Source organism: Natrix helvetica (assembly GCF_964273705.1).
Source record: "Natrix helvetica genome assembly, chromosome: 5".
In the NCBI taxonomy this organism is placed as follows: domain Eukaryota; kingdom Metazoa; phylum Chordata; class Lepidosauria; order Squamata; family Natricidae; genus Natrix; species Natrix helvetica.
In genome coordinates this window covers 44793286-44817028 of record NC_138551.1, presented here as the reverse complement: position 1 = coordinate 44817028, position 23743 = coordinate 44793286, and the positions used below count along the sequence as shown (strand labels likewise).

General features: G+C 36.9%; 2 protein-coding genes across 5 annotated transcripts in view; one reads left to right on the top strand and one right to left on the bottom strand.

Annotated features, from left to right (window-relative positions):
* Positions 1-12586, top strand: part of TSPEAR (thrombospondin type laminin G domain and EAR repeats) — a 38613-nt gene extending 26027 nt beyond the window's left edge. The window contains exons 6-12 of the mRNA XM_081956566.1: positions 1176-1307; positions 1877-2109; positions 4279-4465; positions 6759-6988; positions 9200-9387; positions 9699-9800; positions 11236-12586. Coding sequence (XP_081812692.1) covers positions 1176-1307; positions 1877-2109; positions 4279-4465; positions 6759-6988; positions 9200-9387; positions 9699-9800; positions 11236-11389 — 1226 coding nt within the window. The 3' untranslated portion in view covers positions 11390-12586. The remainder of the gene's footprint in view (positions 1-1175; positions 1308-1876; positions 2110-4278; positions 4466-6758; positions 6989-9199; positions 9388-9698; positions 9801-11235) is intronic.
* Positions 12587-13696: 1110 nt separating this feature from the next.
* Positions 13697-21712, bottom strand: LRRC3 (leucine rich repeat containing 3). 4 transcript variants are annotated; one of them, XR_014175661.1, is made up of 4 exons: positions 21557-21712; positions 19226-19412; positions 17554-18675; positions 13697-14176 (listed from the first exon to the last, which is right to left on the bottom strand). XR_014175661.1 is itself a non-coding variant. In XM_081956561.1 (3 exons), the coding sequence occupies exon 3, from the start codon at positions 18476-18478 to the stop codon at positions 17693-17695; it is 786 nt and encodes a 261-aa protein (XP_081812687.1). In that variant the 5' UTR covers positions 18479-18675; positions 19226-19412; positions 21557-21712; the 3' UTR covers positions 15507-17692. The 4 variants fall into 4 exon arrangements, 3 of the variants coding, with proteins under 3 accessions (XP_081812687.1, XP_081812685.1, XP_081812686.1); XM_081956561.1 differs by lacking the exon at positions 13697-14176 and having other exon boundaries at positions 15507-18675; XM_081956559.1 differs by lacking the exon at positions 13697-14176 and having other exon boundaries at positions 15507-18675; positions 19226-19327.
* Between the last annotated feature and the right edge of the window lie 2031 nt (positions 21713-23743).

Sequence of the window (23743 nt, the reverse complement as noted above, 5' to 3'; positions counted from 1 at the left end):
AGATAAGTGTCTGGAGTGCCTGTTGAAATAGGACTATGCTGAATGATTTTAATAGGACTGGATAGAAGGAAGAAGAGGATCAATGAACTAAAACCCAGATTCATATTGGTTGTGTTCATGATATAATTTACATGGTTGACTGCAATTTCTTTTCTGGCTGTGTAGGATATAGTTTGAGTTTAAACAGTATTTTAGGTTAGCTTATGTTTGATTGATTAGCAGTTCTATATGTTGAGAGAACATGACTTTAAATACTATACTTAGTCAAACGTTTATTAACATCATTAGTTCAAAGGGAAATGTAGAATTATGACTGATAGGTTATCCAAATATTCTCAAAATCAGTTATCTTGACATATATACATCAGAGAGAATTAGATTAGTTATTACTTTGGAGAATTTGAAACCTCCATCTTCTGATGGGGAAATCTATATGCACTCTTTCCCCCTCTTTCTCCCTCTCCATCACCCCCTCTCTCTGTTATTTTTTTTAAATACAATTGAATGTTAAACTATTTTTTGCTTACTAAAGCTCAGAAGACCAAAAGATATGTGTTATTGAAATAGATATATTATTACAGCAACTAGAGTAGTTAAAGTTACTGGTTAAATCAGGGAATATTATAATTGCCAGCAACAAATAAAGCAGGAGGGAAAAAAACCCATTATCTTAGATCTGTATAGATTCTTAATAATGGTTAGTAGTAGTTAGTTAGCTAGTTAGTTAGCTAGTTAGTTAGCTAGTTAGTAGTAGTTAGTAGAAAAACCTGTTGTGTTATCTATACCAGTAAATATTCTAAAATCAATAGGTCTATCTAACCAAGTTTGTTGTATTTGAGTATAATGACAATAAAGATTATACTTATACTTATCTAAACATTGCCAAGTCTAGATTCGGCTTAATATGCAGATGATCCATAAAAAGGGAATAAAAATTAATTTTAATTTTTTAAAATATATCTCCAGAGCATTTGGGGTTATTTTATTTGTTTGTAGAAATACAGCAAAAGTGTTCTCTGAAAAATATATTTCTATTTAAATGTGAATTTATTGTAAAGTGATATATATATTCTGATTTTATGGTATGCAGTAGGTAGACCTACACTATAATAACATTTCTTACAAAATCAGAACATTTTTTGATCTGATCACATTTGATTTTTGTTGGTATTCAGAAGCAGATATGAAGCTGACTTTGGGTTCCCGCCCACCTTGTACCAAGACTGAAAGTGGCCAATTCTGGTTAAACATTGTTCAGAAGGGACTACATCTCTGCACCGGGAATGAATGGATTTCCATGCTAGAAGGTAAAATGCTTTTTGGATATTGCTGACCTATGGACGCTTTGAACTTTTAATAATACCAGTTTATGGACTGTAAATATTTTCCTTGAAATCCTAAAACGGAATTCCCTTGTCTGTTATATTATGTAAACTAACATTTCCAATTCCAACAGTAAGCAACATGGAGAAAATTGAAATGAAATTATCCTGCACCCTGAGTAAAACAGAAAAATAGAATTTCCCCCCCTGTTGAATTAAACTGCTTAGAAATTGCATTAATAAGAAACAAGAAATTCTGCTGAAAATACATTTGCCAGGGAGGAACATAACTAGTTTCAATAAGATTTATACAATGGGGCAAGAACCTGCGAGTAGAATGGTTCAAAATATTTATTTTGATTGAGTAAATTTGAATAAGATAAGACAGGATAACTGAATGAGTTTGAAAGAGAATTTAAGGCAAAGATATATATACTGGTAGAAGAAGAATAAGAGAGGGAAAATATCAGGAATAGTTATTCTGCTGGATCACCATCTCTATAGCATTGCCTTGATAGTGACGATAGGTTTCCTTGTTCTCTGTCACTTTTTAGTTGAAGAAAGACTGGACTATTTGGAAGAATACCAGAGATTAGCTACAAATTCTGAAACCTTGGGCATTGAGATCTTTGTCATCCCTACGGTGGGTCTTTTTGTAGCTACTGCTAATCGCTTCACTCCTCCTGGATCAACCATTTACAAATGGATTGATGAAAAATTTGTGCCTTACCAAAATCTCCCCACCTACCAAGCTCAGTCCTGGGAATTCTTCACTGTGGGAAAAAAGGTACTATGTAAATTGTGTATTCTTTTATTTTAAATTAAACATTTTTTTATTTAATTTGAACAAATCAAAACTGTTGTTGAATAATTTTTCCAAAGCTAGACAAAATAGAAGTTGCATTTTCTGCGATGGAAAACAATTGCAACAAGTTGGAGCCTTAATTTTTATGGGAAACTTACTGAAGATGTTCAGGATCAATATTCAGAAGAGCGTAGTACTCAACTGGTTCAGTAGAAAGAACTGAAAAATAAGCACTTCTAAAGGTTGGTTAGCATAAACAAATCTATGACCTATTCAGAAAACTCCTAATTTTAAAAACCAACTATGAGATTAAATTGAAGAGACCCTGAGCTTTTGGCTAGAAATGAACATCAAAATCTAAAAGCATATACAGGTGGTTCTCAACTTACTTCCACAATTAACACCAGAATTTCTGTTGCTAAGCAAGGCAGTTGTTAAGTGAGTCTTGCCTGTTTTTATGACCTTTTTGCCAGGGATTTTAAGTGAATCATGTAGTCGTTAAGTGAATTCAGCTAACCTCATTGACTCTGCTTGTCACTAAATGAATGTTTAGAAGTCGAGAATTACCTATACAAAAAATAAATAAGTTTTTTCTTCTAAGAAAATCAGAATAAAGCTGGAAGGGACTATGAAGGTCTTCTAGTCCAACTACCCCCTGCTCAAGCAGGAGACCCTATACCATTTCAGACAAGTGACTGTCCAGTTTCTCCTTAAAAACCTCCAGTGATGAAGCACCTACAACTTCTGACGGCAAGATGTTCCACTGGTTAATTAACCTCACTGTTAGGGAGTTTCTCCTTAGTTCCTGGTTGCTTCTCTCCTTTATTAGTTTCCATCCATTGTTTCTTGTCCTGCCTATAGGTGCTTTGGTAAACAAGTTGATCTCATCTTCTTTGTGGCAGTCCCTCAAATACTGGAATAATTCTATCATGTCACACCTAGACCTTCTTTTCTCTAGACTAGCCAAACCCAAATCCTGCAGCCGATCTTCATATGTCAGGGGTGTCCAAACTTGGGAACTTTAAGACTTATGGATTTCAACTCCCAGAATTCCCCAGCCAGGCTGGGGAATTGGCTGGGGAATTCTGGGAGTTGAAGTCCACAAGTCTTAAAGTTCCCAAGTTTGGACACCCCTGTCATATGTTTTACTCTCCAGGCCTTTAATGTGTATTCGAGTACCCACTTCTCCAATGTTTGGCAGATGTGTTAGATACACACTCCATCATTTTCATCTTTCAGTAAGGTGAACGTGTCTACAATCCCAATTGGGTAGACAAGTTGCAAGAGTATTCTAAAACTGCCTCTGTTTGATTGCCTCATTACCTACTTTGGCTTGCTTTACGGCCATCTGTATTTGTTATTTTATTGTGAGGGACTTTGAGAATATTACCCGACTAGCCTACAATTATTAAAAAGAAAACGAAGCAATAGATGCTGGAAAAAAATCTGTTCTGCTTAATTTAGAAACTATTATTTTGTTGAGTGCAGAGTTTTCATAAAAAGGAATCAGGAAAAAAAATATGTGGGTGCACCCATTCTGATTTCAGCGAAAATCAAGAACAGGGAGGAACAATCTTTTGGTGGTAAGGACTAAGACATGGCACATGGGGAGGGGTGAGGATCTGGTTTAAATGGGTGGGGATGGGCTATGCATATGGCTGAGCCATATTTCCTGGATAGTTTTGGGGGTTTTTTTCTACTTTATTAAATTGTGTATCTTACAGTTCATGAAATAGTTTATGTATTCACATGTTCCTTCATTCAAAATATATTTGGTTCAGAAAATGTTCCATTTAAATTGTAACTATAAAGTTTACATGCTTATTTCATACCAGTGTACAGATACAGCTAGTCTGTTTCCCTGTTTCTCCAAATACTGTATCTATGATGCTAACAAAGAATTGGAGAATTCATATTCAGAGTTGGCTTACCTTGGAGAATCCCTGATTTGATCCAGATACCTAGTGAATCTTATTGAAATAATGAGTCAACCCCGTTTGGATAAAAATGATATATAGCCTTAAATGCATCTCTTGCTATGTTGTTGCAAGGCAAATTCATATTATGTTAAGAATTAAGTCGACACTTTTTGTGCTTGTGATTGTTCTATGCAAAATAAATGCCCTAAACTGTTGCTTCTTTGCTTTTCAGGTCTTCCTTGTAGTGGCTAATCTTGATCAAAATCCAAGGGGTCAGGAGTTTTCTATAATTTATAAATGGAACTACAGAAAAGAGAAATTTACCGTGTTCCAGAGGATTGCCACTCACAATGCTAGGGATTGGGAAGCATTTGTCATTGATGGAGAGACCTTTCTTACAGTGGCTAATCACAGAAAAGGTATCTGAATGCTAATGATTAATCTGCATATGCAAATTTTCTTTCCTTTTTTTCATTGACACTTCTTATGATTGGAATTTCGCTATTTTTATTGGCAGAAGATTTGAGCCTTTAAAGTTTATAACTACACGGACAGGCATACCAGCCTGAATGGCTTGTAAAAAAACAACTATCTGGCAAACTACAATGGACTGGTGTGGTAAATTATAGTCTAAATCCTGTGATGGCGAACCTATGGCACACGTGCCACAGGTGGCACACAGAGCCACCTCTGAAGGCATGTGAGCCATCACCCCAGCTCAGCTCCGCTGCGCATGTGCGCACACCTCCCTCCAACAAGCTGGTTTTTGGATCTTTGCCACATATGTGCAGGGTGGCAGTGCAGGCTGCATGAGTGGGTCACGTGCGCATGCGCAGGGGCTGGGGTACATGAGGGGGCACGTGCACATGTACAGGGGTAGGACCCATGCGGGGGGGCATACACACATGTGCAGGGGGGTGGAGCACCAAAAAGCCATCACTGGTCTATACTCTTCAGTAAAATGACCTTCATGCTGCAGTGGATTGATTCATATTGATAATACTATTATTATTCAAATGATGAAAATTGATGCAAATAATATAACCTTCATCTTGTTGTTTTAGCAAACATTGAGACTTAATGGACATCCCCGAAACAGTGCAGCGAGTTAGAATTTTACTTTATTTATGTATTTCTATCTTAATCAAAGAGCTATTTTGGCACATTAGTTAAGATTCAGACTACAAAATGCTATGGTTTTGCTATGGGTATGAAGCCAGTTGGGTGATCTTGGGCCAGTCATTTTCTCTCAGCATAGGAAGGAGGCAATTGCAAATCACTTCTGAAGACTCTTGCCCAAAAAAAAAAACTGTAAAGACTTGTCTAGGCAGTTTCTGAGAATTGGACACGACTGAACAAAGGAAATCAAAATCCTACTTTATGAGGCAGCATTCAGAAACATGGTATCTGATTCTGGAGGCAACATATAAATGATTCATACTCATTGACAGCTTTACTCTCCATCAGTTTGTCTAATCTCTTTGGAATAAATTTGTTTGGAATACAAGTAGAATCCACTGAAACAAAACAGAAATTTTGTTTGTGGAACTATCTGATCTCTGAAATAAGAATATACTGCCACCAAGTGGTTTGCTGAGATAATATTATCATGTTAAAGTACGTAATTGTAATGTCCTCTAATAAGATTTATGTACTTAGAAATTATATAGCTATGGAAAGTGTTACATGCGAAAAAAAGTATTTCAGTTTTATGAAGTAAGTAAGGATGGTGTGAAAGTAAAATGTATCATATCAGTCAGGTACTAGCTGTTCTTCCTATCATTTTTTACAGAAACAAATAAGTTAGGGAAAATAATTAACATCTTTTGCTTAACTGATTAAAAAGTTTTAACTCTAATCCTTGCATGCCATTTTTTTCTCTCTCCCCTATCACTCATGTTCTTTTTTCCTTACAAATCACTATAGGTTTGGGAGACAGAAAAAGCATTTCCATTTTTAAATTAGCACTTAGTTTACAAAGTTGTCCACAATGGTATTTTCTTGGAAACACATTGTTCTATAATAGACTGAATTAGCAATAGCACTTAGACTTATATACTGATTCACAGTGCTTTTAAAGTCCTATCTAAGCTGTTTACAGAGCCAGCATATTGCCCCCAACAATCTGGCTCCTCAATTTAACAACTTCGGAAGAACGTAAGGCTGCGTCAACCTTGAGCTGGTGAGCATCAAACTGCTGGCAGTCAGCAGAATTAACCTACAATACTGCATTTTAATCACTGCACGGCTCTTTTTAACACCATGCTTACAAAACTCAGAATTGTCTGGTTCCTTTTTCCCTCTTCCTTCTTGTGTTTCACCACTGGCTCTGGATAAGAGATCTAATTGTTCATTTACACATTTAAATTTATGGTTTCTAATTAAGTCACAACTCAGATATCCTTGGCTAATTTAAACCTGTGAGCAAATGGAAGAAAACTTGAAAAATAACCAAGATACATTCTGCTTTTCATTTAAGAATAAACCATTGTTTCATTACATGTATCATTCTTTTCTTCTTTTTATTTTTCATTTCCAAGTTCTGGATTGACTTTCCTCATCAAATTAATTTCCAAAACTCAAATAAAATGTAGTAATAAATACCTCTAATATCAGTGGTAGTATTATGTTTGTGCATCTTTCATCTCTTCCTGTTTTACCATGTTTCTATATCACATCCATTCATATTATCCTTTCCTTCCTCTTCTCTAGGTGATAACCACAATATCGATAGTGTCGTATATAGATGGAACTCTAGAAGAAGGCTTTTTGAAGCCAATCAAACTATTCCTACCTCAGGAGCCTATGACTGGGAATTTTTCACCATTGGTCCTTATTCCTTTCTGGTGGTAGCCAATACATTCAATGGAACATCAACCAAGATTTATTCTAACATCTACATTTGGCTCAATGGGGGTTTCCAGCTTTTCCAGTCAATCTTGGTAAGATATAACAATGGAAAAACCAGCTTCTTTAAATGCTTAAGCAAAGTTCTGATCAAACCATTAATTTTTTTTTATCCATTGTATATAAATATGCATAATGGGGGATGTGGATTGAACATATAAAACAAGAGCTCTGTCCTTTAGGCTGTTTCTATTTGATTCTAACAAGTTCTGTTCAATATCACCTCCATAAGAAATCATATATTTTTCCCCACCTTTGCTTAGCTTTAGATAGGCCATTAAAATATTTTTGTTCTTTAGCTTTTTTATATTCCATTTTTAAAGATTGTTTGTTTACCTATCTATTTTAAAGGTTATTCTGTTTCAAATGATTTTTTTCATATGGCAGTGTTTTAAAACATACTGGCTATCAGGGGAGCCCTTTATATATGAATCACAATTCGTAACTACCGTAGTTTAATAAATTAAATGAACAAATAAATATATCTATAAAGACAATTTGGAATCAAATACTGTTGCATACAGAAAACCATACGATTATAATTCTTTCAGTAAGGATATGTGCACATAGAATGAACTAAGTTTATGTGGGTGAAAAAGTGACTTAAAGGAGCAAGTGTACTTTAATTGCTTGAAAAATTGTCCTACCACTTTGTCCTCTTCCACTACACTGATCTTCTTAGGTTGATGGCCAGGCTGGTGTTTGTGTAGAAATCTTTTCCTAGTGTCTGGAAGCTGTTGGATGAACATAACATGCTGAAAATGAACCAAAGCAAGTTGGAGATGATTCTCACTCAGCTCCAAAGGTGTTGATGAGGGAGGAAGTGTTACTCTTGGGGGAATAGGTCTGCAACTGAGTTCACTCAAAATGAGTTCACATTTACTTCTGGGTGGTAGATGGAGACTTGAGACCAGGATGGTCTTTTGTTTGGTATGCCAGGTCTACTTTGTTCTGGAGTGTGAAAAATATGTGATTGTAACTCATGTGTATTTAGATTATTGCAATGCGCTCTGTTTGGGGCTGTCTTTGAAACCATTGTGAAACCATTGTGAAATAGCTTACCAGTAGTCTAGAAATATATAACATGTGGATACCGTAATTCTTATCAATAAATTCCCAGTACAATTCCAAGTGCTATTTTAGACATACTTATATTTCATGTTTGCAAAATGATCTGCTCCAGTCTGAAATGATCCATCCTATCTCCCAGGACAGGCTACTGGATGTTTACCACTTCTGTGATATGAGGAGGCCTAGGTCACTGTTTCTAGTTATAGTCCCAATGCTCTACTCTTCCAGATAATCTGTTGTGCTTAATACTTTTTGCCATCATTATTATTTCAGGTATTAAACATTGTGTATTGGATTGGTTAATAAGGTTCTGCCCAATTGTTATAACTGCAGTAAGATTTAATTTTTGTAACTACTTCTTGGATTTTAACTGTATTTGTACAGGTGTTTTCATTATAGGTTGTCATGAATCTTATTATAAATGGTCATGAATAGAATTAAATGGGAAATTTCAAACAAAATAAATTATCCAGATATGATTCAGATGTGAAGGAGAAAGGCTGGCAAACCACATTTATAATGTTTTTGAAGAAAAATGTATTCATATGTTCATAACATATGATGAATTCATCTTGAATCAAGTTTAATTTAAGTGAATCCATTCTTAACCAGAATTTAGCACCCAGCCAAACTTCCCTCATCTCAAAAAAGTTAAATAGAGCCAGCCCCGGTTGGATGGGAGCTTAGGAAATCACAATGTTCTGCATGAGACTGAGAAGCTTTTGAAAAATACCAAAAGGAAAACAATTACAGATTATTGTCAAGAAAGCCACAGGCCAAAAAAGACATGTTTTACCCGGAAGCTGAGTTCAGCTAGAAAGAGTTTTTATCTTTTTTTTTTTTTTTACAAATAACAATTTTCTGTTGCTTATTCCTTATCACAAAATTTAAGTTTATGGGTCAAGTACAACAACAGTTGTTCAATAATAGGAAAACAGCCTGAAGAAAAGACATCTGTTCCCTTTACAGTCAAATAATCTGGGGATTACCATTAAAAAATGTAAGATTTGTACCAGCTGTTAATTGAAGCTGATAGTTAGTTAGCCTAGTATGCCAAATCGGTTTTTGGAGAGAAAGGCCTCTAGACATCTCCTCATACTGGGTCAGATTCTAAAGTATGTCCTTCTACAGATGTGACTCACTGAAAATCTCATTTTCTCCCTCTCTTTTTCCAGACTTTTGGTGCCGCTGACTGGGAGGTCTTTTACATCCAAAACAGAGTATTTCTTGCTGTGGCAAACAGTCATAGTTATGACAGTAGCACTGTACCGCCGATCAACACTTTTGCCATTAATTCTTCCATCTATGAGCTTAACATCACAGCACAATTGTTTGACAAGTTTCAGGACATCTCTACATACAGGTGCTTTTTCTGAGTAGTGCTCAAAACATCAGCATGGGGTTCTTTTAGTAGAAAAATAGTTCCAGGAATGTTTATGTTTGTTTTCATATTCTAAAAATACATCTAAATATTGTCTTAAATTGGTCTTGCTAGTGGAAATATATAATAGAAACATTAACATCTCCTTTCTTTAAAAAATTATACTGATTTCAGAAAATTGTGGCCCCTTTTGCCTCCCCACCCCCACTGGTATTAATATAAATGGAAACAGGGTTCATCATTGATTCTCTGACTTTTGCAATATTTTCCTATTTGGTTTGTTCACGTCACAGTGCTTTAGACTGGGAATTCTTTTCAGTGGGCGAAGACAGCTTTTTGGTTGTTGCAAATTCCTATGATGGTGTGACCTTCTCTGTAAACAGTATTGTTTACAGGTAAGTAATAAAGAGAAAATGCCTCAGTTTTGTCATTTGCATATATTGGAACCTTTAAAAAGGACCAAAAAAATTAGAAATGATTGAATCCATATTATTATGTGAATCTGTATACAAAGAAAGGCTATACTGAAAATTACTGTTCTGTCACCCTCGATTCTTGATGCTAAATACCAAATATCCAGATTAAAACAATTACGGTAGATTATTGGAACAGATTTGGTGGTGTTTAGCTGTTCCTGAAACTTCCCTTATAAATTGCTTCTTCTTGTTGTACCTACCTGAAAAGCTTTTAAAAATTACTTTTGAAAACCATTTTTTCAGAACAGAAACTAAATCCTGGCTTATGTATCCAAGTTCTTTAGTAAGCAAAAGGTTAAGTTTTTCCTTTTTCACTTTTTAAAAATAAAAGTGTCACATTTGATGTTCTCCATTCTGTCTCTGTGTACACATACGCACAGTATGTTGGCTTCTGCAACAGATTTTAGGTGGGAAGATGGGTGCTGTAACTGATGGGTGTTGCACATGTAGTTCAGTGCAGGTCTGTCTTCCAGATTGTCAATGTGCAATAGAATCCATATCAGAAAACCAACACTTACGTTGGTTAAACTAACTCTTCAAAGGAAGAAGAAGAAGGAAAAAATCCCCACTTTGGGCTGACCCACACTTCCTACTTGCCCCTGTAAATCCTCTACTAGGAATTGAAGCCCTTAGAATAACAGCTGGTTCAAATCTCACAGAATAACAGCTGGTTATCTAAGTCTGATGAGCTCAGTCTAAGGAAATTTGGTTTAAGTAATTCCATATTTGAATTATCTGTATGATAATAAAACTATATTGAATGAATAATATAGTGCTGGTAGATATGCTAAAAATCTACTGTATATCATGAATAGTCATTATGTTAGACCAGGGGTGTCAAACTCATGGCCTGAGGGCCGGATGTGTCACACACTGGCCACACTCAGCTCCATTTTAGCAAAGGGGGAGGGGAAATTGTGATGTGTCAGGTGATGACAACCTTATGCTGCAAGTTTGATACCCCTGTTCTAGACATTTTGGACAGTCAGCTCCAATCAGTACAGCCCAAACCCACAGCACTGTCAGTATTGTAGTCATAATAATGTGGAAAACACCAAGTTGCCTATTTGTGATCTATTACATATTAGAAATCAGATTTTTAGAATATATCCTAAAGTTCCTAGCCACCTGGCTATTGGGCCATTTTTTCCACAGAATTTGGGAACTGAGTACATCTTAGTACATCTGGGGAACGCCAGGTTGTGGAAACTGATTTGTAGGTTATCTGAGTTTACATGAAAGGAATGTTTCTCCAGTTCAATTCCAAAGTAAGAAAAGAACTGTAAGTACTGGAAGGATGGGATATTATGAATGGAAAATTACAAACTGAGTAACTATTTTGTCTGCACTGCAGATGGCAAGGATATGAAGGTTTCGTAGCAGTTCACCATCTTCCAACATTTGGCTGTAGGGATTGGGAAGCTTTCAACACTACAGCCGGTTCTTACCTCATGTATTCAAGTGCAAAAGAACCCCTCTCCAAGGTGCTGAAGCTGAAATTTTTTTGACCTGAATGGAGATTCTTGACCTGAATGGAGATTCTAGCTACAAGCAGAGAGCATGGACGGGGGAGGAATTGTTTTAGTTATTCAGAGCTATAATCAAATTTGTTATAATTCAATTAATACGGCCAATATAAGAAAGAGAGATTATTCTGGCAGTTCTCAGATAGCTGAGTGGGCGGCTGTTGAAAATTAGATTTTAACAGATCCTTTCTGCTATTAAGTTGAATTGCATGACTGTACATTTGAGCTGGCCAAAGATATTTGTGAATTCAGAAACCTTGGTTCACTTATTCTATCCTGCCCCCATTATATTTATGAACATCATCCCTACCCTAAAAAGCTACCAATACAATTCATACCATTAGATACATCTGAGCATTCATTGCTTCTGAAGTAGGACAGTGGACTTCAGAAAAGGCATCTATCTGGCATCTATCTTCTACCGAAAATGTTTGGGCATACAAATTTCTTGTCTGAATATCAACTACTGTGACATTATGGGAAGAGTATAGCAATGCAATGTATTTATATACTGTATGTCAGTCAATTCCAGCAACACACCCATTGTCACAAAAATAATTTTGATGTAGATCCTAGGAGAAATTGCTAGAGATTTTTTAAAATATGAAAATCTGTAATATATGAGATTCATGAGACCACAAAGGCCCAACTGCTTTTTGTTTTGTTTTTATGAGCAATTTCCAGATTTGAATCTCAGGGTTTCAAGGAAAAAAATTCTGAGCCTTGGTGAGAAAATTCAAAATTCAGTTACTCCTCTATTACTGGCTACCGTAGATTGCATGACATATATTCCTTATAGTAGAAGGATTGTGTTTTTACAAAAAGTCTTGGATTTATTATGAGTCTTCCAGGTTTCTATTCTCCAGTTTTGCAGCATAGCTACAGGGAAAGAAAATTCAATATTGCTTAAAAGTTTCTGTTTTAAGCTTTAGGAAATAATACTTCTGAACTTTTTCACATGGGGACATCAGGAAAGTCCTGATACCAGTACTTTGATATGGATTTATGATATCTCGGCAATAAACTCCAATCCTAGTTGACCCTAATTTTCTTAGTTTATTTTCCCATGTTAGTTTGTGAATAGAAAAGCTTCTGTTTGCTGCTAAAATGTATTATTGTCCATTCACAAAATATTATATGTAAATTGTTGGTGGTCACATTTGCTTTGTGGATATATGGAGATGGAATTATTTATTATTGGGATGATATTTACAGTATTGAAAGCAGTTCCTAATAAAACAGAGTGATTTGCACCATCTCAGAGGTGCTGTGTCAGACCTTATTTGCATTCAAACTTCATCTCAGATGAAATCTAACTACAGCTACAATGTCTGCTCCCATAATTTAAGAACTGGGAGTATCCAGTCTGGATTCAATTTGACATTTATAAAAAGTAAAACAAAGTGAGAACCTTTAGAATTCATTATAAGACTTGTATTTACTTCAAACAATAGATGGTAAAATTATGGAATTTTATATATGTGATGTGGGGCATATGTTTAAACCAAAAACAGTAGATGGAACAGGAAATAAGTATACAGAGTAAGATAGATTGCTGTTTGCCTTGGAGACTGCTTTGCCTACTGCTGTTTCCCTAGGTTAGACTGTCTGCCTTCATCTGCAATGGGAGATAATGTTATATGTGGTTCTATTTCTGGAAAAAAGTATGCAGAAATTGGAAAAGGACTACATGGGCTTAAGTCCCCAATTCAGGATACTGCTTAGTGGTAACTCTGGGCAAGTCCCTTTCTGTCAGCCCAAACTACCACACAAAGACATGGTGGCAGGGTTAAAATGGATGGAGACCCCCTTCCTCCCCCATCCGATTTGCCATTCAATTAAAATGTCTTAGTATCAATAACTTTTTGAAGTACTGGGTACCATCGCTTGTTTTCTCACTGGATCATCAAATATCCCAAAAGTCAGCATTCAAAACCAAATGAAAAAATGAAGCTTAACCTTAAATCCCGAGAGATCCGATGCAGATTACCAACATCTCATGACATTCAGTGATCTTACTAATGTGAAATATTTTTGCCCTCTTTTAAAAAACAGATTACATGTTTCATTTTTTTATTCCTCAGATACCATCTAAAACTATCATGAATGCTCTGCCTTCAGTAGGTCCTGTGTTGTCAACCTTTGTAGTAGACCAAAACATTTTTTTAATCAATATATACAGTATTTTGCACCTGAGAAGTAATAGTCAAAGGTCCTCCCTCGTTCTACCTCAGCATCATGACTGCTTCTTTTATTAAACCAAATTGTAAGCCATTTAGTAATGTTTGATTCCATATTTTATTGTATGTTTACATCAGTATTATCAACAGATGCCTTGTAATGCTTTAAAATATCTATGCAGAGCTCAGTCATCCAGCTCGTGGTTATCTCAAAGGTGCTTTTTCAAGAGGCAACTGGACTTTCTTCTTTTCTTTGAAGACATTTTGCTTCTCATCCAAGAAGCCTCCTCAGCTCTGCTTTAAAATAATTGATACATAATCCCTTGATGACATAAATGAGCACAATAGTATAAATGAATCTAGTACTTTCTCAATCTGTTGAAGTGGAATTACTGTCACTAAATGATGGATTTCATGTGACTTAGTGACCGCAATCCTGGCAGTCCTATTTGCCATTGCAACCCCAGGACCATGTGGTCATTATGAAGGAAGAAGTAGGAGTCCCAGGCAAGCAGATGCTGTGGAGCACAGGCAGATGTGGTGGTGCCACAGGCAGCTGGGAGAATGCGGTGGGCAGATGCTGCAAAACCTGGCTGGGTGAAAAAGGGAGCAACTTGAGAACTCTTGGTGGCTTCCCCATTGAATTTGTGTTTGGGAAGCTGGCAGAGAATGTGGGAAATCATGATCAACCTTGGCTTACTGTGATATCATAATTATGAGCTGGGCACCAAGTGCCCAGATCTTGATCACATGACTGCAGGGAGACTGAAAAGGTCAGTACTCAGAGGACCAGTCATAAATCCACCTTTTGTGCCATTGCATATTTGAGCAGACACTGAATGATTAATTGTAATCCAAGTGATACCTGCAGGGATGCAGCCCAAAGCAACTTTTCTTACTTATTCCAAATATTTTCAACAGCCAATATGACTAGAGATAATGAATCTGCAATCCAGGTAAAATCCTAGAAAATCTGCACCATGGAGCAGAAGAGGAAAAGACAAGCAAAATGGAAATGAGCACTTGCCGTTTTATACAAGGTCTATCTTCATGGTATAATTTCCATATATAATCATGCAAATGTTTCAGTCTTGGATTTTGTTTCTGGCTACTGATAAATAGAATAACTGCTATGGATACAAGGCAAAATAAAGAGCTTTTTCTTAATTAAAAAAAAAGATTACACAGAGCAAATGATAGTTCCAACTGTCTCATAGACTGATATACCATTATTCTCTTCCTTATTTTCCATTGCAAATGTTGAATTCTCTGCTTTGTCCAATCTCTTCATGTTTTAACACTAAACTTTAGCTTATGCCAAATAAACAAAATATTGCTGATAATTTAGAGTTATGTTATCTTGAGTTAAAAATCCAGAATATCACAAAATTGCAACAAAGAATATATTTTTGCTATCATCTGGTGGTTTTCCAGTTTTTATGGGCCAGACATAATAGCCCCATTAAATAAAATTAGGTGTAGTAGGTGATGCCATGTTTCTTAGTCCAAAGTAAAAGGTTCTATTCCTTTACGAGACCAGCTGGTAGCACGCAGACAAATGTTCTATTGGGGGAAAAAATGGCTTCCTGTAGGTAACAATTATAATCACAGTAATTATTTTTAAACCCACAGGGAAATTCTTGGTAACAAGATCTGCAGGTAGGAATTATGAGTCCTTTGTGAAGAATTAGTACTTAATTTAACTTGTCTCCTTGCTCCTTCCATCTTTCTTTTTCCTTATGGGTTATATTTATTAAATTGTCAGTTTGAAGGCAGAAATATTAATTTTTAATGTTTGTATAGCACCTTTTTAATAAAAGAAGAGCAAGAGGATAATCTTTTTGATTTTTTAAAACAGTTTAAAAGGAAAAAAGTGACATTGGATGACTTTTTCAGGAATAAACTACATAACAGAGGGATGCATAACCACTAGTATTTTTTTTAAGTTCACAAAATGGTGCAGGAATCTGTGATGCTCATTATGAGAGATGCTGTAACCACATTCTACACTGAGAATTAGGAAGGAAAAAGTTTCAACATCAGACTGAATTATATCCCCATAACTCAAATATTACCAGAGAACATTTACATCCTGCACAACAAATGAATTGCAATGGTACATAAGCAGTTGAATAAAAGTAGTAGTAATAATAAAAAAGGGCCCAACTGTACTGAAATTTGTCAAAGTGTTGATTAACCAGCTGTCACATGATGGGCCTTCAGATGTGACAAACCACAAAGGGTTAAGAATGAACAGAACTAAAAATGTGATCCCTTTCAACACCTTACAGCAGTTTCATCTTTTCCCAGGATCACACACAATCTAAGAAAAAGGCCTTGAGGTTTTAAGATGATGCCACATTTGTGCTCCCACATGTTCCAGTTCCCTTTGCATGAGTGAAGCTGTAGTACTGCAGGATAGCTATAAAGATTTCAAACAAATGCATCCAGTAGAAATCTATATATGTTGAGTAACTGGAACATTGTAAAGTCCTTGGAGCTCTCTTAACATGGCTGTTTACTTACGTAGTTGTTTTATTACCTGACTAAGCAGCATTGATGTTACGTAGGTTGATAATGGAATGTCAGCAAGCAAACAGCCATGCTCAGAGAGCATCAAGGACTCCAAATTTCAACCCTGAGCTATATATATGTATATATTCTCTTATATGAGAACATACATTTTCCCAAAGGTAGCAATGGAAAGCGATGCTATCACATTAGAACAGCATAGCAGAGAGTCAAAGATACAATCAAAAGTTCTCAAGAGTCTTAAAATGCCTAACAGCATGCAGATGAAGACTTAATTTGCAAATCTATTTTCAAGTCTAGCACATTTCTGTGCCTAGTGCAGTGTATGAATCCTGTGTAGTGTTGCTGTCAAGTTTATTTACCACCAGTAGATTCTCTTCAGTACTGACCTTGCTTTATTGGAATCTGCCAAATTCTGAGAAGGTTGGATCCAACCTGTTTTTCAAACAGAATCTGCTAAATTTACAGGGATCACTTTTAATAGAGATTTTGAACCTTAAAATCATGTAAAGAAGGGTTCCCAATTTAATATGATATTTATATTTCATATTTCTAGACTACTCATCTCCCTCAATGAGGTGCTCTTTTTGTCTTTCTTGTTTACTTTTTCTATTAGCTTATTCTTATATTATCTTCTCTTAGTCTGAAGATTTCTGTTGTCAGAATCTGTTATCAGATGCAAGGACTAGGTTTTTCTCAAATTAAAGTTATTATTCATTTTCCCCCTTTTCAAATTTATTAATCCCCAGACCAGCTGCGCTTTTGAAGCACCATTTGCAGTACAAAGTAAGCAAATGTAGAAATAAACAATTTCATCATTATGTATCTGCCCCATCTTCCTAAAGGGAATCTATTCGGCATTTTTTTTTAAATAACATATGCTCATTCCCCACCCCTTTCCATCATGCACCATGACGTTTCTGGAATTAAAAACACATTATTCATCTGATGGAGAATGAAGAAGTGTGAGTCCAGATACAGTATAAAGTGTGTATCCCTTTTTAGATTTGCAGCACACACGCAAACATACATGTCACCTATTAAACTACACCAAACTTTATGGGTCCTCATTTGCAAAATCTATGAATTTGGCAATAGAATTTTCTGTAAGTTTGGAGAAAGTGGTTTTTCATTCAGAGTAATAAATAAGCAGAAGTCAACTGTATACATATTCTATTGGCACCATGAGCACATTTGTCAGGATTATATTGTTCCATTTGAAGGTTGTTAGATTTCTCTCTTGGAATAAGATCTTGATTGTGAACTTTAGGGAGCCAAACTAAAGCATGCGTGCCAGTCAAATTCCTTGCCAAGAAGATCTTTTTATATATATTTTTTCTGTTGGGTCACTATTGGTAACAATAGATTAGAGCACAGGGAAATTTAATTTAGGCATTTTTACTATTTTTATAATGTCAACACATTTTTTTTTACCTTTTATGAAACATTTTGCTTTAAAAAAAAATCTAGAAAAGTCCTGGCTGAACCAACAGGAAATAAACCTTCTATATTTCATCCAACATTTTTTTCTTTAGAAAACAGGCTGTGTGTAGCTGGAGGTTAGCACCCCAGGCTACAGAATTGTGCTGATAGTCTCTTTAGGAACCCTTGTGCTAGGTAGTGACTTCAAGTATTCCAGATGCTTCTTTGTATCCTCTTGATTATGCCGGACATAGTATACCACGTAGCTAATGACCAAGGTAAACCAGCTGAACATGGTTACAAACATGGCAACATCGGTGGTTTTCTGATGCATGTTGCAAAAGTTGATGCCTGAATCTAGGATGTGGAGCAGAGGCTTTCCAGCATATTCCTCTTGCACAGATGTTTGGCAGGTGATCTCATTGACTGAATCAGGGTCCAGTTTCACTTCCCACAAGACTTCCTGCAAAGTACATTCACAATGCCAAGGGTTGTTAGATAAGCGAATCATGGCATTCAAGTTGACCAGGGCTTCCTTTGGGATTCTCTGTATGTGATTGCCAGAAAGATCCAGCAATCGCAGGCCATCAGCCACACCCTTAAATGCCGCTGAATCAATCTTCTCAATGGCATTCTTGGAGAGATCTATTTCTTGTAAGTGGGCCAGGTGCCTGAAAGTGCTGTTGGGAACTGCAGTAATCTTATTTGCATCCAGCTTCAAAAACATGGTATCTTTGGGAATATCTGTTGGAATCTCCTCCAAGTTGCTCGCACTACACAGAACAGCAGTTGCTCCTGAATAATTGGTGCATTGACACTGTTCAGGGCAGGATGTACAGCAACAGGAAGGGGTGCAAAAGAAGAGGCAGAAGAGAGTTTGAGAGCAAAGGAACAGCACAGGCCAAGATGTCTCAGTTGCCAGAAACATGCTGGTCATCCAATCAGTAATAGGGAATCCTGCATGGCTGCTAAGGCAAAGAAAATCAGTTCTTTTTTTCCCCACGCTCCTTTGAATTAAGAGGGCCCACAAGAGTTTCTTCAGACTCTCGGTGGGTTGATTTGAGGTCAGGTGTGTCACAGCAATCAATTCAAGCTTCTTATTTTCCAGAGCACAGAAAGATGGGGAAGTAATCTCTACAGGGGCAGAAATATGAATACATTTTCATCTAATTACAACACAAACGTTAAAATTACCATCCATGATCAAACAAATGTTGATGACACAAATATCTGTGACTTCAAATTTCTGCCCTGATAGGTAACTAATTCTCTCTCTCTCTCTCTCTCTCTCTCTCTCTCTCTCTCTCTCTCTCTCTCTCCCTCCCTCCCTCCCTCCCTCCCTCCCTCCCTCCCCCCTCTCTCTCCATCCCTCCTCCCTCCCTCCCTCTCCTTCTTCCTTCCTCTGGACAGAAACAATTGAAGACAAAACCCTTGAGGTCATTTCTCTCCCCCTTTTTTCAATCATTCTCTTGTTGAAGGTGATGGAGAATGTTAGTGCTGATGTAGTTGCATTTTGGAAACATGTTTTTATCGCTGTGAAGGAGCCCAGTTTGCCCTACCCCATTCTAAAAAAAAAATTCAAGTGGAAATAATTCCCTCTTGGGATTTAAAAGAAGCAATGGAAACTAGAGAAGTTGCAGATCAGTAGTAAAAAAAAATGAAACTAGGCATGGCAGCTACTCACAATGAACTCCATGGTTAATCCCACTGGGTTCTTGCCACTTGCTGCTTGTTGATTTTTTAAATCTCCTTGTTCTCCATTTCCTTTCTGCTTTATTCTTTTATCCTTCCAAGGTAGGTAAAATAAGGGCCCAAATTGTTGGCGGCAATATGCTGACTCTGTAAACCACTTAGAGCTGGCTGTAAAAGCACTGTAAAGTGATATATAAGTCTAAGTGCAATTGCTATTTAAAGGAATGCGGGAGACAGAATAAGCGTTATGTTCCTTATTTGGGCTTCTGCATTAAATATGACACAAGTTACAAACAACTTCATTTATTTGCCATTTGGTGGTCTTCCAGAACTTTAAGGCACAGGAAAGAGAGCAGATTCACCCTAAGTCTAATGATTAAGTATATGTGTGTGTCCGTGGGGGGGGGGAGGGGGGTTAGGAATACCTCGGATGACTAAAAGGGTGAGGAACCTTTCAGGGCCCTGTTCATTCCATCTGCCCTCAACTGCGTCAGTCTAGGGGGAATCCCAGCATCTCAGACCTTTCAGCAGTAAAGTGCCCATCTGAGGAGTTTGTTTGGAGTTCTATTACATTCTAAAGTTGCAAGACTAAATTTTAACTAAATAACTGTGAGAGCAGCATATGATTCTCAACCCATGAATTTGCATCGAAGTCTCTTCTCTTTGGGAAGAGAATTTTTAAAAAATTAAAAAGAAAGATTTTTTTTAAACAAAAGTTTTCTGTATAGTACAACATAGACCTTTTATTTAAACCATATTCTGCAAACTATGTCAGTTGAATTAATAGCACAATTGTCACAACTGTTGGGGAGGGAAAAAAATAGCCTGTTCAGTTTGGGTTCACTCTACTGGGCAAAAAGTGTGTACTTACTAAGGTCAGGAGACTTGCAGGGGAAAAAACCATTGAGTGGGGAGCAATTAACATTATAAAGAAACAGTAAGTTGGGGAATCCTGTTTTCATTTGTTTCTCTGACCTTAAAAGGAGACATTTGGGAAAGGAATTTAGCTTGTCTGTACCGTGTTTTAGATTCTACTTCAGAAATGAATCTGCTTGCTGAAGGTGGAGACATCCAGACCACGGTAGAGTAGTTTTAGCAAGGAAAAAAGATGGGCAAAAGAAGGTAAGAATCTGTTCTCTTTGCCATTTTTCCGTCCTAAACAAACTCATCAGAAATCCTTTATTTGCTTTCTTTCATTCTCAGTACTAGGATTGTTTTATTGTTATGTTTTTTTTAAGTTTTCAGATCCTAGGAAGGGAATCTATAATCTGAATCCTTTTCTGTTGATGGCATAATTTTTACAGTTAAGAAAATTGACAAAATAAAATGGTGCACATGACTGAAAGTAATTATTAAAAAAAAACTGTCATTATATGCCAAAGATAGCAAGAGTAATTAATTAGCCTCATCACCAAGTGCCCCCCCCCCAAAAAAACATAAAAAGGATCACAGAATTATATGTGTTCCATGCCATTTTAACTGCAATGGCTTCTTCTGGAATGGATGCAGAAAATTTTGTAAAAGATCTTTAATAAGCTGGTCACAAAACTGCAATCCCCAGAGTTCTCTGAGGAAATTGGTGGATTGAAAAATCATTTGAATTCTATGATATAAATAGGCCGTTTGGGGGATCAGCTACAGCCACCAATTTGGCTTTTGAAAATCTGGATTTATGGGTTCTGCCTATATGCAACCAGCTGTGGCTCTTAGGATCTTGCTGGTTGTAGTGATAGAGGAAATTTCTCAGGTAGGAGGGAATCCTCTCTAAGAATGCTTCTTTCTCCTTTTCAACCTTGCCATAATCTATTGCCTAAGATGAAGCTTTCAGCCCTCAGGCGAGCTGGGGAAGACAAGGTAGGCAAGCAGATTTTCAAACCCTTGAAGCACTGTGACATGACAAGCAGCACATCTGCTGTCTCTCCCCAAACTATTAAAGGTACATGAGTCATAATGTTGAATGTTGGCAATCCCTGCTCTAAGCATAACAGGCAAAGCTGCTAATCCTAATATGCTTCAGGATGTAAATATGACACTAAAGCTAGCTGCAGTCTCCACCTACATCTTCCTCCCAGAGTTTCAACCATGATGTCAAAAATAAGAGCAGCACAGATGCTGGACACCTACCTAGTTACAAAGCAAAATAGCCCCCTCCCCTCCAAAAAATTGGCTTCTTGGATTGAGCCTATTGAAAAAAATTCATATAGTCACCTTTAGCCACTCCATCATGCAAATATGCCATGACTGATCTACCCTATCATCGCTGCCTTCTCTTCTCTCTTTTGGCCATGATACCTGAACCGAGGTTAGCTGAGTCTCCTTTTACCTGAGGATCCCAAGTTTCTTCCTCATCCAAAGCTCAGGAGCTCTTGCTCTGCTTTCTCTTGCCACACCCTTGTCTGGATGTGGGTGCAGTTCAGAGCAGCAGCAGCAGAAGCAGCAGCAGTGAAGACTTGCAGCCTGCACACAGCACTTGTTGCTGCCGTCCTCTTCCCATCAGTCGCACACAAAGCCATTCATGGCAAATGCTGACTGTAATTGGATCGCATCTGCTTGTCACTGCCACCCTAGCTGAGCATCCTGGAATTTTTAAAGGGGCCATTCAGTAATAATGGAGATATGAACAGATATAGGAAGCAGCATAGTAGTCTATTGCTTGCTTGGGAATTACACATTGCAATATTCTATGTTTGGAACACAGTAGCTGATGTTCACTAGATCAGAAAAAAAAGGCATTCAGTGTTGCTTTCCATTATTCCACAGATGCCCAAATGTAAAGCTTTGTATTTACTATTAAAGGTGCTTTTTGTTATGCCAGAATGACATTTCTCTTGCATTAACTCCAGGTCATAATATTTCCTTGTGCTCTTCTTTTTTATCTTAAAGAGCAAGACTTCAGCTTGTCCTTAAACTATTATGAGCATCTTTAATATTGAAAGGAAAATCCACGTTTGCACATTGCAATATATGTGCACCAGTTATTTGCTGTAATTCATTATTAGGAGGTTCCTTATAAAATCATAGCATTAAAAGGGCCCATTAAGTTCAGCCTGCTTAGTGCAGGAGTTATAACCCCCAGCAGTCAAAGAACTATCTAGCCCACAGGTGTTAAAACCGTCATGTCACATTGCCGTCATGTGACATGTCATAATATTTTTCCCTTTGGCGGAGGTGGGGTGGGTGTGGCCTGTGTGTGACATATCCGGCCCTGCGGGCCGCCAGTTTGACACCCCTGATCTAGCCTCAGCTTAACACAGCTGTTTCCAGATAACAGATTCCGCTGTCAAATTGTTCCGTCTGCAAGAAAGTTTTTCCTTACATTCGGACAGATTTTATCTTCTTGTAATTTAAAGCCATTTCCCCAAGACTCACATTCTGAAATAGACATGTCTTAGCCCTCTTACATGTGATATCCTTTAATACATTTGAAGAGAGCTAGCCTATCCTCTTTAGTTGTCTTTTTTCTAAACAAACCGATTATTGGATTCTATTTCTCTATTTTATCTCTGTTGCTCTTCTCTAAACCTGCTTCAACTTCTATAGATCATTGGTGCCGTGGGTAGAACTGAACTCAATACTTGAAATTGGGTATCCCAAAGCAAAATAAAGTGAACTGATTACTTCAGTTTTTTTTTAAAAATCATATTTCTGTTGATGCAATCTGCAATTTGCATTTGGCCTTTTTAATAATCACATAGAAAAATTGTCTCATTCAGTGTGTAATCAACTTTATATGATCACCTTGTTGTTGGATTTAGATTATATTAATGGACCCCACATACTCCTAGTCATCTATACTATTAAACTATTCTGTAGTGAACTGGAGTACTGTCTCTGCATGGGCTAGAGCTGGGGAAAAGAAACAATGACTCTTGACTACTTACATGCACCTTTAAGTCATTGATAGTTAGCTGAAAACTCACCAAGATGGCCTTGCCCTTGTTTCTCATAGGAACAAAACCATGAACTATTAGCCCAACAATTGGACTGCTGCTAATGGTTTTTTATGATTTTTCATGATGAGTAAACTTAATGTGGTTTGCACACCATAGTTTATGGTTTAGCATGGGTGGAATTTAAATTGTAATTTATCCAGTTAATCATGATTAAGGCATCATGTCTTAGCATGCTGTGTGAACATAATACAAGAAAAATTCAGGTGGATATGTTTAGAGGTGATAAGGCTATTCCATAAGAATTGGTTTGATGTAGTAGTTAAAAGTTCCAGGCTAGAATCTTAGAAACAGTGAATTCTCGTCCCACCTTAGGCACAAAGCCAGCTGGGTCATTCTCTCTTGGCGTCTCAGGAGGCAATGACAAAGTATTTCCAAAAACATGCCAAGAAAACAGCAGGGACCTGGCCAGATGGTCTTCAGGAATCCACCCTAATTTGAAAACACACACACACACAGAGCTATTCCATTGGAATGGTAATATCTGTGGAGGATATGAAATGTTTCTTTCTTGGAATTTACAAAATCCTAGAGCAGTGTGTATATGACAGAGAGATGAA